The 16465-nt window shown below is 36.4% G+C and overlaps 1 protein-coding gene across 18 annotated transcripts in view; it reads left to right on the top strand.

Moving 5' to 3' along the window:
• Positions 1-16465, top strand: part of DST (dystonin) — a 1587602-nt gene that overhangs the window by 1519480 nt on the left and 51657 nt on the right. For all 18 annotated transcript variants that reach the window (XM_050788752.1, XM_050788754.1, XM_050788765.1 and 15 more), the window contains 5 exons: positions 220-426; positions 9202-9321; positions 9516-9623; positions 11101-11319; positions 15616-15819. In XM_050788752.1, the coding sequence (XP_050644709.1) occupies positions 220-426; positions 9202-9321; positions 9516-9623; positions 11101-11319; positions 15616-15819 (858 nt within the window). The remainder of the gene's footprint in view (positions 1-219; positions 427-9201; positions 9322-9515; positions 9624-11100; positions 11320-15615; positions 15820-16465) is intronic.

Genomic DNA, 16465 nt, shown 5'->3' with positions numbered 1-16465 from the left:
GACAAATGAATTGTTCTTTCAACTTCTCAGGAAACATTTTTCTTTTCGCAAAATAGCTTCAAATAAAAAAGGTTTATTTAACTTAACTGAAACTAAGGGAGGGGGGAGTGGGGCAAACCATCACGTTATTCGCTTGCAAAGGACTTGAGCTCCAAGAACGGTTAAAGGAAAAGTCTGTTGAAGCTCTTAAGTGTTACTTACTTATTTGTATGTTTTCAGGAACTGAAAAAGGAAGCTAAGAACAACAAAGCCTTACTGGACTCCCTTAATGAAGTGAGCAGTGCTTTGCTGGAACTGGTACCATGGAGGGCAAGAGAAGGACTTGAGAAAATGGTAGCTGAGGACAATGAGCGCTACCGATTAGTGAGCGACACCATCACTCAGAAGGTGGAGGAGATCGATGCTGCCATTCTGCGATCACAGCAGGTAGGGAAAAATGGTTTGTTGTCTAGGCAATAAATTTTCTCCAGCTGTTCCCAGAGCCTTTACCTGAACAAAGATGCCTGTTAATACTGTTTCCATTCATTTGCTGTGCTTCCAAAATGAAAGGGTGGATTTGAAAAGAAGTTGACTGGGCTCCTTCGACGTCTGAGCACCAGGGCAAGGCTAATCTGTACATTGTTAACAGCCATCTGCCTCATTGTTTCACAGATTTATCCTTACCAAGTCAGACACTGCGAAGATCAGCCCAGCTTTCCAAACAAAATGCTTTTGTCTACACATATGCATATTGCTGCTATTAATTTTTATGTATTGACTAAGTCTAATCTGTATGTGAGTAAATACTGTGAATTGTTATGTAAGGATGTATTAACTGTTCATTTACAGAAAGCTGGGGCAAAGAGAAAGTTTTCTTTTTAAAAAGGAAGCAGTTTTTTTTGGTAATGTGAAGTTTTTTTCTGAAGATGACAGAAGGGGGAAAAGATGATAGGTTCCGATTTGTCTGTAACTCTTGCAGAATGTATACTCCCAGAGTTTTATAGGCATTCAGCCCTTAGCCACAGCTCCCTGGGAAGACTATGGGCAATGAGTGGGGTCCTGGAAATAGAAGTTTATAATACATGTGTTGATTAACTTTGGTTGAAATTTCTGAGAATATTTACATTAAGTCATCAGATTTACTACAAAGTTTATGTGTGGGGGTAGTATGATATTGCAGTGTACTTTAGAGCAGAGTTTGTGATGGTGTACGACTAAACTTTCACTAGTGTGAGCCAAAAGCAAGAAGCATAAATCAAGCAGATTCTGTGGGAGCATCCAAAATTAATTTTCTAATGTTGCCATAGAAATGGAATTTATAGTTAGTTCTAAAGCATAATGTTCCACTCCTCATTTTAGTGCTGTGCTGTAGGATCACAACAACTGATGAAATACAGTGATAGCAAAAGCCCTGCCTAAGAAATTTTTGTGAAGGAGGGCATTCATGCTCGAGGAATGTATTTGTGTGACTCTTTTTAAACAGAGGAGTTTGTATGCCTCATTATTATAGGAAAATGAGGGTGTTTATTTGTGAAGTTTATTCAACTATTGAAAAATATATTTTTTTCACTGAAATGTATTTGAACGTTTCAGAACTGGCATCTTCTCTAAATAGCAAGAAAATTATTCTGTACTCTTGGGAGTAAGATTTTCTTGAGAAGTTGACTATGGTTGGCTGGTTCAGTAAAGTGAGACAGTAATAAGGGCACGGTCACAGATTGAGTTTGCATTGGTTAGTAATCTCTGATATGTGTCAAGGTCATTAACTGTGGCCAGGTTCTTCAAGGTTTTGCATATGTTTTCCAAAGGTGTGGGGGAAAGTAAGTCAGCGTAAGTCTTCCGGAATCCAAAATATATATCCTTTAGGAAAATAATGATTTTTTTTTTTTCCTGATAAAATCAGTCCTTATTTAAAATTTCAAGATTTTCTCAAAGAATACAGAAAAATTCATGAAAGAAAGCATATGTAAGCAATTTGGTCTATATCCTTCCAGTCTTCCTCTTGAGAGAGAAGAATTTATGTAGTAAAATCCTTTTGCAAGAGAAAGACAATGTATATATTAAAAATCTTACTACCAATAGATTACACATCTTAATGCCATTAATATCTTCTGGTTGTTCATGTGTGTATTTTTATCTTCATTTCTTTGAAATACCTGCAAGTCTGTCCAATGAAAATACCTTCAATTAGGCTACATAGACACACAGATATTCAGAGCTGGGAGGAACATGCACAGCCTGCATGGGAGTGAAGTGACTTGCCTGTGGTCTCACGAGCAGTAAGTGGCAGAGTAGCAACTAAAATTTAATCCATATTTCATTCTCCCTCACTGCTGTGCCTCCTCATAAATTATATGTAGAGAAAAACCCTCGAGGGTGGTAAACCATTTTTTTCTAAACTTCTTCAATAATCTGAAGATTCCATTATTACAACAAAGTAGAGGTATGTAATGAGAATATTTCCAGCTATAAAGACTGTGGAGGATGAGAATGCAACACTAAAAGGATCATAAAACATTACCGTGTAGGGAAACCCCTAAGAATAGAGTAGTAGGTGGAATAGAGTAGTAGGTATCTGTCTTCCTGGTGTGGCAGAGATTTCACACTTAAAAGATAAGTTTCTAAACTCATAATTTCAAGTTTATAAAGGAGCTAATATATCACTGAAATATTTTATAAGGTTGCCTACTTATAGATGTTTGGAATTAGGACCAGAGTACAGTTTAATAAAAAATGTTTGTTTTCTGTTTTACCCAGTAACAATACATCCATGAAATATAAAAAGGAGTGATGAAAAAAATGTATCTTTAGACCTGAATATTAGCCATATATTTTGGACTATCTGTTTTACATTGTTTAAACAAATTACCATTCTGAGTCTCCTCTCCATATGAAATGTGGACACGGTATGACCTGAGCTCATCTTTTTAGACACACATTTAGTCACATGCAATTTATTTTATTAACAGTGACTCTTCCCCCAGACCCCTGCCCCCAGCCTACCAACACCCACATGTGATGGGGTAAGAACATGTGCCTTGAACAATACTTCACAATTTAAAAATTTATAGATTTAATGATTTGTCCCATTTAAATCAGGGAGAGTTAAATTAGATTTTAAATGACTAGGTGTTCTGTTTTCTGAGCAGAAATAGCTCTTAAGATACTTCATATTTTTTCCCAGTTTTAAGGTTGCGTGTATACAGATATACCTCCTTTATGCCAACCTGCTTTTTGGAATGTAACAAAAGCATAAACAGTTTGTCAACTGTGAAGCCACAATCACAGAATGTATTGACTTCAAACATCAGTGTGGAAGATGTCAAGAAAAACATGGAAAAGACTTAAAAGTTTGAAGGGCGAACAGAAGGGAACATACAGATATCTTCTAATTAGCATATACTTTGTAACCACCATGTATAAATTTAGGTTTTTAAAAAGTTTTGATTTGACAGGGTTAGATTTTCTTGTTAATCCTATATCACAATAACAGTTTTGAAAAGATATGCTATTGAACCTTCATAATATAGGTGTGAAAGTCCTATTTGTTATTATCTGAGAAATAATTGAAAAGCCTCAGTAATGGGTGAATGAGTAAGAACTTGTACATTTGTTGATACCACCCACCAAGCTCCCAAGTCTCACTCTAGATTTGCAGGCATTGATATTCTGAAAAGGGCATTATTTTTTAAAGTAATTGGGTCCATTCATTACTTTTAGGAAGAATCTGAATGGGACAAGGCAGCTTAGTAAATAATGATGTTGAGCTAAACTGCCTCCCTTTTACAATACATGCCATTATATGAGTTATAAACTACGTATTTCTGCATTTTAAACCTACACAGAGTAGCATACCTTTGTTGCTTTCTTTCTACAAGCTTTGTGGAAATGGGGAAAGGCACTTTTGCTTGAAAAATGTACAGACTTGGGTTCTGAATTCAGACTACCTTGATTCTTTAAGCCTCAGAGCAATTCATCATCCTTTGCTTCTTATAATGTACAGTTGTCAGTAGTTGCTAAAATATGTATATCTCACCAGGTTTGGGAATCCCAAGCATTCTTCAGCAGTTCTAATTGCTTGGCTTGTGTAAGTGGGCCCCATAATAACCCTGTTAGAAAGGCCCTTGGATTGGTGGTTTGGGTGCAGTTAATGCAAACAACTCACTGGGTCATTAGGAATCAGCCTGGAGAAAAATACCACCTGTTTATTTCTTTTAAAGGACCAGAAGGAAACATCTCCTACGGAAATGAGATTTGTTTAGACCCTCCAGGTGTTGTGGATGGGAAAATATGGGCTGTGTTACAAATAATGAGAAGCAATGTGGGAGGAAATGCTAATCAAAAGAGAGTGATAAGATCCCCAGTCAGGGGAAGGGAGTAAAAAGGATGTCCTTGAGGTTAAGGTTTGCTTATCATTTTGCCTTAAACCTCTATTAAAACCTTAAACCTCTATTAAAACATATTATGTATTGACCTTTGTGATATTTGGCAGTCCAGAAGTCAGACCACCTTCGTTAGAATCTCAGACTCAGCATTTACTACCTGAGTAACCTTTGGTAAGTTAGTTAACTTCCCTTTACCTCATTTTTCTAAGCTGGAAATGGAGTTAGTTAATGGTAATACTCACATGATACAGCTGTCAGGATTAAAGGAGATATTGCATGTTAAGCACTTCGAACAATGTGCTCAGTAGGATGTTGGCTGTTACTGTTTTAGAGAGTGTTTTTCAGGCATATTTAGACGTAGCTACTTAAAATGTCTTGCAGTAACTTTTAGAAAATTCCTGAAATGCTAATTCAACCATAAACAGAAGTTACAGTAGCTAGAGTTGGTGGTTCGACTCCTCTGATGCTATTAAAGTATTTCCCCAAATGCAGTTATGGATGCCCAGATTATCAACATTTTATGTTAAGTCAAATTTTGCTACTCATATGAGTAGTAAACAAATTTACTAAAATTTGGTCTAGTATATTTCTCTCCATGTTGCTTACATGTAAAATGAGCCATTTTTATGGTCTGTTAGAAATGCACGTTAATTAGTCATTTGAGTGAGTCATAGGCCTAAAATGCCTTGCCTTAGTATAAATTACTTAATGTAGATCCTGTAGCTACTCCCTTTGTTGCTTAACAATATTTGATAATTTAATTTAAAAATTTTCTCAAATGACAGATGGGAAATATCTGCTTGAAGTCTTTTTTTTTTTTTTCTTAGCAGAGCAAATGTTTGACTTGATCAAAGAAACATTGTTTGGATTTCCTCTTTTGGCACCTTAGATGGTATCACCGTGCTGTTTATTGTTAGAAAGTTTTTTGTATCTTTTTTTTAAATACGGGAGATATAGTGTTAAACTAATATTAATATTTCACAGCGTGACTTTCTTTGTGAGGGCACTCATTTAAATACTGTCCGGCTGAACACAAACGGGTGGGGTGTCACTTTATGGTTTTTTCAGGAACCAGTACAAGAAAAAAATTCATAACTGTTAAGTTTTATTCAGATATCTTGCAGTATTTGCACTCAGGTAGAAAGGCCTGGACTGTTTTTCTCTGTTTTATATTCTTTAAGTGAATCACATAATCAGTTTTTACCTATAGCTTTATTGTATATGCCTTGAAAAGTAAGAATCCACATAGAAGACTCTTTCACTTGTTTTTCGTGGGGATTCTTTCTCCACATCTGAAGCTACTGAATTAGTTGATGAAATGTTTTTCTTTTGTTTTCATATTGATCAATAATTGCTAATGAATAACTCCATTTAAAATTAAATAACATCACAGAAACTGTTGAACTAGATTAAGATAGATTATTTTAAATGGTTTCTTGGTTTCCTTATAATTACAGAAAGTCTACCTATAAGCTTGACAATATTAAATTTTCAATATCAAAAAATAAATTATACCCCACGTTGATGAAGTTACAGCAAAACACTGCTTGTGGGAGTGTCCGTTAGCACATTCTACCTGAAGGGCAATTGGGCAGTATATATCGAAGAGAGAAAACACAAATAGGAACTTATAGGTGAGAGGTTACTCACAGAGTTGTTTTTCTTTTTTAAAATTTTTTTAATTTAATGTATTTTCTTTTAATTTTTAATTTTTATGAGTACATAGTAGATGTATATATTTATGAGGTACATAAGTTATTTTGATACAGGCATACAATGTCTTATTAAAATTAAACTTGTTTTAAGTTAATTGTAAATGCACCTGCAGCTGTAGGAAACAATACAGAGAGATCCCATTGTATCCTTTACTCAGTTTTCCCCAGTGGCAACATCTTTATACTAAAATATCACAGGCAGGATATTGACATTGATACAGTCAAGATACAGAATATTTCCCTCACCACAAGAATCCTTCATGCTGCTCTCTGAGCCATACCCATTCCATCACATCCTATCCTCCCTGACTTCTGTCAACCACAAAGCTTTTCTCCATTTCTATAATGTTATCATTTCAAGAATGTTCAAGTATTTTTTCAGTCACAACCTCTTTCTCCTCTCCTTCTGGGACTCTGACAACATGAATATTAGGACTTTTGTTGTTGTTCCACAGGTTCCTGCAGTTCTAATTATTTTTTAAGTTATTTTCTATTATTCAGTGTGGGTAATTTCAATTTCTATTTCTAAGTGGTAATTTATTTTCCTTCACTGATTCTTTCTTCTGTCCCCTTCATTGAGCTCATCCACTGAGATTTTTATTTCAGTTTTTTTTCAGTGCTACATTTTCATTTGGTTCTTCCTTATACTGTATATTCTTTTTCTTTGCTGAGATATTCTATGTTGTTGATGAAGCCTTCTAGTGTTTCATTTGTTTCAACTATGAACATTCATAAGTACTCATTGAAGCATTTTTATCATGGCTGCTTTAAAATCATTGTCAGATAATTCTAACATGTCTGCCATCTGGGTATTGGCATCTATTTGATTATCTTCTTTAATTCAGTTTGAGATTTTCCTGGCTCTTATATGACGTTATGAGTGTTAGAGCTTAAGCTTTCTGTTTTAGCTGCCTTCCTCTGTTACCACTCTGGGAGAAGAAGCTGGAGGTTCTACTAGGTAAAGGTAGAAGTCTAGGTTCCCAACTCAACCTCTGTTGACACCTAGGAGATGGCTCGTCATTTCTGCTGGGTGGGAGTGGGAGTTCTAGCTCCCTATGTGGTCTCTACTGGTACCACAGTGCGGGTGGCTGTGATGGTGACACACTGAGTGGTGGTGAGATCCTGACTCTCCACTAGGCCTTCTCTGATGTCACCCCAGAGGAGAGGAGGGAGGGGCAGTTCGTTACTGCTTAGTGGGGGTGGAAGCCCAGCCTCCCCAAATGGTCTCAACTGATACGATGGTCTGGGCCTTGTTTTTGGGCAGAAGGGATGAAACTTCTGGCTCCCTACTTGGCATTCTCTAACATCTCCCAGCAGGAGTGTTGAGGACCTTGTCACGGCATTACAAGGGTGGAAGTGTAGGCCCCCCATTTGTCCTTTCTTGGCATGAGTGTGAATGGAGCAACCATTTTTTCTGTAGTGTTTGGTTGGAATGGAGTGGTTATTGTTTAAAGTTGTCTGTTTTGCTGCACTACTCCTTTCCTGGTCCTTTGGCTAGAGAAGAGCAGGCTTGTTTTGGGACTTTGTACCCATTAGTGTTGTGTGGTTGCCAGTTTCTCCAGTATTTAGTCTTAGATATGTGAGGCAAAAAGAAAATCCCAGAGAACTCACCACTGTGTTCTTCCTGGCAGCCCAAGGTCCATGGTAGTTCTGTCCTCTTCTCTCCACTTTGTGGAATCTTCTTATATATGTTTTATATATAATGCCTAGGGTTTTTAGGTTTACTTATCATGAGGAACACAGAAAAGCTAATGTACTCCATTTTCCCATGAGTTGGCATAGTGTTGCAGAGAGTTTTAAAAGTGTGAATTTAAAAAAACCTAGTTTCTTATCTCCACCCATCTTTCTCCCCAACTACCTGTTTTCCCACCCCATCTGGATTTCCAGATTCCTTTGAAAAGTTAGAAGATCTGGCAGTACTGGACTTGAATAGCCAAATGTTCATTCCTCATTAATTCTTCCAACTGAGGTCATTTTAGTGATCATTTATTTTCGGTACTGTGGTGTCACAGGCCCATTTTATCCATTTATGGTAACTGCTTGGCCCTGGAAGGCACTAGGGTTTATCCGATGGAAGACATTGAAAATGTTCGTGCTCTTTGACTTGATAGTCACTTTTAGGAATCTACACTAAGGAACTAATTAGAAATGCCAACAGAAATTTATGTACAAGTATCTTCATTATAGGGTTGTTTGTATAATAACGAAAATGCAGAAAACGTAAATGAAAATCCAGGTATGCTAGAATATAATGGTATTATTTGAAAATCACATTTAAAGGAGTATGACCTGGGAAATGTTCATAGTAAATGAAAAAGCAGGATATAAAGTTGTTTATACAGTGTCATCCCAGACATTTTTACAAATCTTTCTCTCTTGATTTGTGGAAGAAAATTCACTACAGTACCAGCAGTGTTAATTCTAGGTTTTAATTTTCTTCTATATGTTTTTCTCTGCTTTATGAATTTGTACTGTACTTATAAATTACTGTTATAGATTACTGTTATGATCAGGAAAATAACATTTCTTAAAATATTTAAGAATGCTCTTTAAAATGTTTTCTGCCATTATTAAATGAGATGCTTAAAAATTATACATGAATCATTTAGGGGTATACTCTGCATATCTAGAGATGTATATTACACATATTTATAAACATAATAGTATAATAAATAAATGGGAATATTCTATTCTTTTTGCTAGGAACCATGTACTTTGATAGCAGAATGTTAGGTGCATGTCATAGGAGTTGAAGTGATGGGTGAAATGATGAAAAGATGGTACCTGGCTGTTGGCTTTCATAGCTGTTACATTTGGACAGTACTCCTAAGGTGCAAATTATTAAGACTGCCTGAAAAGAAGGCAACAGTGCTAGCTGTCCTAAAATCATTAATACAGTGCTATAAATCCAACATGTTTTAAAAGCTTGTGTTTAATTACTCTGTGGAAAGTTCTCTTTTCTTTAAAATGTAGTCATTATCATGAATTATTTTAGGATGCCATGAGGAGACAAGCTCAGATTTTCCACTTGTGTAATAAGGATATTTCAAAGAACGGTAGATAGGTATTTTCTGGCACCAGGAACAGGAACGTGCTGACCTAATTATTTATCTTTTGTTTAGTTTGACCAAGCAGCTGATGCTGAGTTATCCTGGATTACTGAGACAGAGAAAAAATTGATGTCTCTGGGTGACATCAGGCTTGAGCAAGACCAGACTTCTGCTCAGCTTCAAGTTCAAAAGGTGAAGAAATACATTTCCAATTGCCATATAAATTATTTGCTGGTGTGCTCCAAGTCTATAAAATGTGCTTGTATGATTTACTTTTTAGGACCCCTCTAGTGTAACGTGGTATTTTTAACTACTCGCCTAATTGTTTTCATTTTAGTCATACAATTTCTTGTTTTATTTTTTGTCTTTATTTTGGTAAATCACAGACATTCACCATGGAGATTTTGAGACACAAGGATATTATTGATGAACTTGTTAAATCTGGGCATAAAATCATGACCGCATGCAGTGAAGAGGAAAAGCAATCAATGAAGGTATAATCTTGTCTGTGGACTGGTAGTGGGACACTTGAAAAAACAGCAGGTGTTGAGCTTTCAGTCCTAGAGAAAAACACTTTTCCGTTATCCACAGCTGCCATTTAAGCAGCAAAAATAATTAGTTTAAATAAGGCATTTTTCAAGTTTATAGAATAACAGTAAAAGGAATATTTCTTAAGAGAATCACTACGAGGACAATCTTTTTGAATAGGCACAAAAGCTATTAAGGTTTGAGACCTTGGTTAACTGGCATGCATTAAGCATTCAGTTAATGTTAGCTGTATTATTGCCATTATTATCAGTATAAATTATTGTTTTTATATGTATCAACTATTGTTTATATGCTTCAGAGACATTTGGGCCTCTTAATAAAAACCAAAATATGTGGCTCTCTCTAATGCTGAAATCCATTTTATATAAAGTTACAGTAAACTATTAGGGAAAATATGAGCTGAGTAATTAAGGAAGCATTCAGTTTGTGTAGTTTTAATTATCCTTTAAATTGGCAGAAAACCAGCTACAAATAAAAATGTTCAATTCATATTCAAACATCTAAGCAGCCTAAAGAAATTGATGTATATTCATGCTTCTGGTAGGAAGGATATCCCATGGCAAAAAAATATAGGAATCTCTATGCCTAAAATCACATTTTAAAGAGTATGCATTGCTTTTAAGGTAGACCATACACAAAATAATAGAATGCACAGTGTAATGATATACACTCTTATATTTATTTATACTCTACAATAACAATTTGCTTGTTTATAATTGAATCTTTATTATTGTTGTAAAGACTCTGATGTGAAAAATGCAGATTGTCTTGAAATAGTTTCTTTGTTAATCAGTGGTTTTTTGGGTTATGATTGTGCTTTATCTTCTGCTATTAGTTTTTGCTATAATTTATCCCATAATCTAGATCACTGTGACTACCCCGTTAAATCAGTGTATAGCACAATGGCACAATGTTCTGTCTTGATTCCTCTCTTTCCATGTCTCTTTCTCTTTCTCTTTCTCTGCACACACATATGTATACACACACACACACACAATGTGTGTATATATATATACACACATATATGTGTATATGTCAAAAATTAACTTTGTTAACTAAAAATTTTTACAATTTCATTTGCAAAAGGTAGTCTTTATTTTTTTTCTGCAAAATAAATGTTGCCAGAATCATATGAGACTTGTTTTCTAGTCTTGAAGCCATTGTAAGAATGACTGGAGAATTTTGCTTATTGTTTTTGGAAATCTCAGTGTCTTATTCATAAAAACTTGAGGCACTTTAATTTAAAGTGAACTTTTGTACATATAAACCATTAAAATCTGAATAGCTTTTACTGATGTATTCATTTAATATACATTTGTCGAATGCCCACTCTGTCCAGGGGTAGTGTGCTGGACAGAGCACTCTGGAGTGTGTGTGCTTGTTGGCCTGACCAGTAAAACATTTCATCCTTTTATTTTCTAGAAAAAACTGGACAAAGTACTAAAGAACTATGATACCATCTGCCAGATTAATTCAGAAAGGTATCTGCAGCTGGAACGGGCACAGTCCCTGGTTAACCAATTCTGGGAAACATATGAAGAACTTTGGCCATGGCTGACAGAAACACAATCAGTCATCTCTCAGCTTCCCGCCCCAGCCCTTGAATATGAAACTCTAAGGCAGCAGCAGGAAGAACATCGGGTAAGCCTGGTGTGAAAGAGAATATTGTATTCCCCATTAAGAGAATCATGATTTTTATGGTGGTTTTTAGTGCTGTTAAACATTTACATGATTAAGGCATTTTAGAATATTGTGTTCTGGTCTGTGTAATTTGCTTACCTCATAATTGCTTCTTATACAGGGTTATAGTGAGAAGACTCATGTGGATAGACTTATTGTATATGTCATTAATTACATCACAACTTGTATAAAATATGCAGTATAAATCATCTAGATAGAAAAAAATTCCCATTTAAAAATGTTATAGAAATAAGCTTTTGAAGTGCTTTCAATTTACACACATTGAATTGTTTTAAATTTATACATTTAGAATGTAAATGCAGAGTGGAAATATATGGGAGAACGATTATACAGACAAAGCCATTGAGCTTGGAGAAAATGTGTAATATAATGAATGTGTCAAAATAGCAATATTGTGAAAGCTATGAAAAGGAAAAATGCTGAAGTGTAAAGACAGATTATTTTGTTCACCTTATGTACATGGAACTCCTTTGAAGTTCTTGTTCCTGTAACTGTAAATGGGTAAAGTAGGAGGAGCACATTTACAAGACAGTTACGTCACATTTTTAACATGTATGAAATGGCACATGAAGCCCTCTTCTCAGCAGTCACTTAATTGTTAACATGGCTTAAAATTTTGTAAGAGTTTATGTGAGAGCGCATTCAAGACTGTCAGAAAGAAAACTAGATTTTTTGCTATTTATGGACTTGTGAACCTAGTTGCTCTTCCAGATCTGTACAGAATGTACTCTGAGACTAACCGTGGTGTGCATGTATGTGTGTATATGCACGAGTGTGTGTGTGTGTACACTTGTGCCCAAGAGGGAAGGAGGGAGAGAGAAAGGGAGAGAGAGAAAGGAAGGGAAAAGTTCAATTCAGGGTTTATTACATCATTGTTTGGAATATGTGACATACTTGTCAATCTTGTTTGTTTACCTTTTTAATGAATTGTCATTGAAGACTATACTGGAGTATTTATTTAAAAGAGAGTTTTAGAGACCACACTTTAACTTTCTTTAATATAGAATGGGAATCTTATGGAGTTTTATCTAAATGATTCAGCAGGAGAAAGACAAGTATGTAGAATTCAATTTTTGTATAAAGGTTTATTTGTGGCAGAAATCTGGTGTCTACTCACTGAATTATTTTAAATAAAAAATGTTTCATGGATTTCTATGCTGAGGTGATTTGAATAGCCACGTTTTTAGCATAGCATCAAATAGTATGGAAAGGTTCGTTATTGAGCTGAAATTTTAAAAATTGAGTTTTTTGCCTTTTTGCATAATCTTTAAGCTCTCAAAACAAATTTGTGATTGTCTGTATAAAGGGAGGTAGAAAGCTTTGTAGCCACATTTTCAAATGGTTTAAACTAAAAGCTTTGTTGTTTCAGAATATTTGTAGCCTCCTAGGATGGCATTTCTTCTCCAGCTCTACAGTATCCTCTCCATGTATTTTGGGGGGAAATCTAGTTCATTCTAGCCAGGAATGAAAAATGGCTCCAAGGGCCATGTTACCACATGATAGATATCTGAAAGTCACACCGGATAGCTCCAGCGTGACTGGACTTCTATGACAGCATGTTGCCAAGAATCATTTTGTCACATATAAGGCAAAAGGCATCTCCTTTTGGGCCCTTTTCTGATGCACGCACATACCTGAGTAGATGGCCAGTAGGTGTTCTCTTGCCTGTCATGGAACAGTTTAAGAATGGTTTAAAAGTCCGGCCTGTAATCCCAGCACTTTGGGAAGCCGAGACGGATGGATCACGAGGTCAGATCGAGACCGTCCTGGCTAACACGGTGAAACCCTGTCTCTACTAAAAACACAAAAAATTAGCCAGGCGTGGTGGCGGGCGGGCGCCTATAGTCCCAGATACTCAGGAGGCTAAGACAGGAGAATGGCGTGAACCCGGAAGGCCCAGCTTGCAGTGAGCCGAGATCGCACCACTGCACTTCAGCCTGGGCGACAGAGCGAAACTCCATCTCAAAAAAAAAAAAAAAAAGTTTTAAAAAGGGCTCCTCAGCCAGGCGAAGTGGTTCATGCCTATAGTCCCTGCACTTTGGGAGGCCGAGGCGGGTGGATCACTTGAGGTCGGGAGTTCGAGACCAGCCTGACCAACATGGAGAAACCCCATCTCTACTAAAAATACAAAATTAGCCGGATGTGGTGGCTCATGCCTGTAATCCCAGCACTTTGGGAGGCCGAGGCAGGCGGATCACCTGAGGTCAGGAATTCGAGACCAGCCTGACCAACATGGAGAAACCCCATCTCTACTAAAAATACAAAATTAGCCGGTTGTGGTGGCATATGCCTATAATCCCAGCTACTTGGGATGCTGAGGCAGGAGAATTGCTTGAACCCTGGAGGCGGAGGTTGTGGTGAGCCAAAATTGCGCCATGGCACTCCAGTGTGGACAACAAGAGTGAAACTGTCTCTTAAAAAAAAAAAAAAAAGACAACTCCTGTCACTACTTGCCAAGCCAAGTTGCCTTATAGTGGTGCTATACAGGTGAGATCTACCTAAACTCAAAGGAACTCAAGAAATATTTGAGAGTCTCTTGATAACTCTTGAGTGAAAGCTTGTTTTCCAAGCATTCATGAAAGAACATTGACAGGAGAACATATGTAACATCTTCAGTTTTCCTTTTCCATGAGATTAGCTATAGCTGATATACTATCACCACCTCCATTCGGTAAAGTAGCATGAAGATATCTAATTATGCAAAATAAAACATAAGAAAACTTTGGCCTGGGACACCCAGGAGCTAGATTGCAAATATGCCCTCCCACATTCTTATGTGCAGCATGCTACATTAGACTCTTCCTTCTTTTAAAATCACATTTATCTTTATTTAGCCCTTTCCAAAACTATTTTGAGGCAGTGTTCTGAAAACCTTCAAAATATTTTATTACATTGGTGATAGTTAATGATGTAATTCCTCAACAAGTTCTCAAAATAATGGTCAAAATTGATTTTAGTAGACACTTTCAATAAAAATCTAGGTATGTGGCCATCCTGGTAATTTTTCCTGGTGACTGATAGAAATTAAAGTTTGCAGGAAGAGACTGGTAGCTTATCTCTAGACTATCTTTCCTGAAAGTAAGGTTCCCCAGAGAAGCTTTTGTGAGGGGCTGGAGTTTGGAGATACACATTCTGGTGAGGACAAAGAGCTGCTGATGAGGGAACCTAATCAATAATGTAGTACAATGAAAGACCCCTCAATGTTGCACAGAGGCCAGCCTCAGAAAAACCTGCAGGCAGGGGTGGCTTTGGCTTTGACCCATGAAAGACTGCTCATTGAAATCCATGGGATCCATGAAGTATAGATATTCTGTGTTCAGGCTTCCAACACATCTTCTCTATTAAAGGGAATGGGGCTCCACTTGAATTCTACACCCACCCACTAGTATAAATATCATTGTATTTCTTGATTAGCTAACAAAATTGTGCAACACATTCATATGGCATGCATTTTTCCTTAAATAGACCTTACAAACAATGCTCAGTATATAGCTGTGTATTGATAGATTGCCCTTGCAGCCTTTTATATTTTAAAATAATGAATAGAGATTCATTTATGTGTATATCTATATATCATACATATGTAGAATAGATTCATACATAAATATAAAGTGTAATACATGTTCATTCATTTTCTATCAGCCCATATATATAAATGCAATGGCTTGTGGGCTTACATCACCCTAGCATTCCTTATCTTGAGGTTTTTGTCTCAGCATTGCATCTAACTTCTATTGAGCTTCTTTCTATTCTTTTTTCTTCCCTCTCTTCTCCCTCCTTCCCCCCATCTTGTCTCTCTCTCTCTTTTTCTTTCTATTATTTTTGTGTATATCATGAGTGTGCAGAAAGGAACACCATGAGATATGACTTGGTGTCTGTAGGTTGGGGACATAGTGAGTTCAGAATACTTTTATATAATATGACCCTTGGCTAATGCTCTTGTCAAAATGTGCTGTTCTTGGTATGAGATGCATAATGAACTGGGATTCATTATTTCACTGAACTAGCAACTTTGTACCCTAAAGGGGCTTTGGTGTGACCAGACTGTTGTTTAATCTTTGTGTCAGGGCTCTCTCTTCCTGGCAAAGAGCTGTATGAGCCATCATGTGTTAAATGCCTTGTGATGGGGAGGGGTTTGTTTGGAGTTTCTTGCCAGCTGGATGCATTGCAGGTGTAGACAGCTGTAATATGGAGGTGTGACCCTGAGATACTCAAAAGCTGTTTGGTTTGTTATAGCAACTGCGAGAGTTAATAGCTGAACACAAGCCTCATATAGATAAGATGAACAAAACTGGGCCACAGTTACTGGAATTGAGCCCTGGGGAAGGCTTTTCTATCCAAGAGAAGTATGTGGCAGCCGACACCCTCTACAGTCAAATTAAAGAAGATGTCAAAAAGCGAGCTGTGGCACTGGATGAAGCCATTTCTCAATCAACTCAGGTAATTGTTTACACTAGAAATAGAATTGGGTTCTTGCAGACAACAGAGCACAGAAAGACATTTTCCTGGATCTTCTGATTAAATTTTAACTAAAATTATTTCACTACATTAACTCTGAGTATTGATGTCTGTGTCCCTCAGAGGTGATGTTTGCTTGCATCCAGCCTTTATCTCCTTATTTTTCTCTGCCTGCTTATAGATATAATAAAAATAATTTTCAATGACTTAAGAAACATGCAGTTGTCGTCATTGTCCAAATATTTAATTCAGTGTCCATCCTGAATAGAATGCAATATTTGCCATTGGGAGAGATAAAGGAAAGTGTTATAATTATTAATAAAATACTCTCAAGAAGGCAGTGAGAAGAAAGAATGATAGGCTAAATGAAAAGAAAAAGAATATAAAGTTGGATATTGATGGTTTTTTCTTTTCTGAAAATATCTTTTTCAAGAAGTTGAATTTTGAAATACCCAAAGATTTTCCATTTTCAAGATTTGGGTTTTATTATTAGATATGGCATGTTAGAGTAGGCCAATGTCACAGTCCTGTGTGATTATTCCTTAACTTTGAGATAGTATAGAACAAAGTTCATTCATAGATACGAATGAACAAGTTTTTATAGCTTTAATTGTCTATGGTTGAAAAT

This window comes from Macaca thibetana, chromosome 4 (assembly GCF_024542745.1).
Source record: "Macaca thibetana thibetana isolate TM-01 chromosome 4, ASM2454274v1, whole genome shotgun sequence".
Lineage (NCBI taxonomy): Eukaryota > Metazoa > Chordata > Mammalia > Primates > Cercopithecidae > Macaca > Macaca thibetana.
The sequence above is the reverse complement of the archived record's forward strand: the minus strand, read 5'-3'. Positions and strand labels throughout refer to the sequence as shown.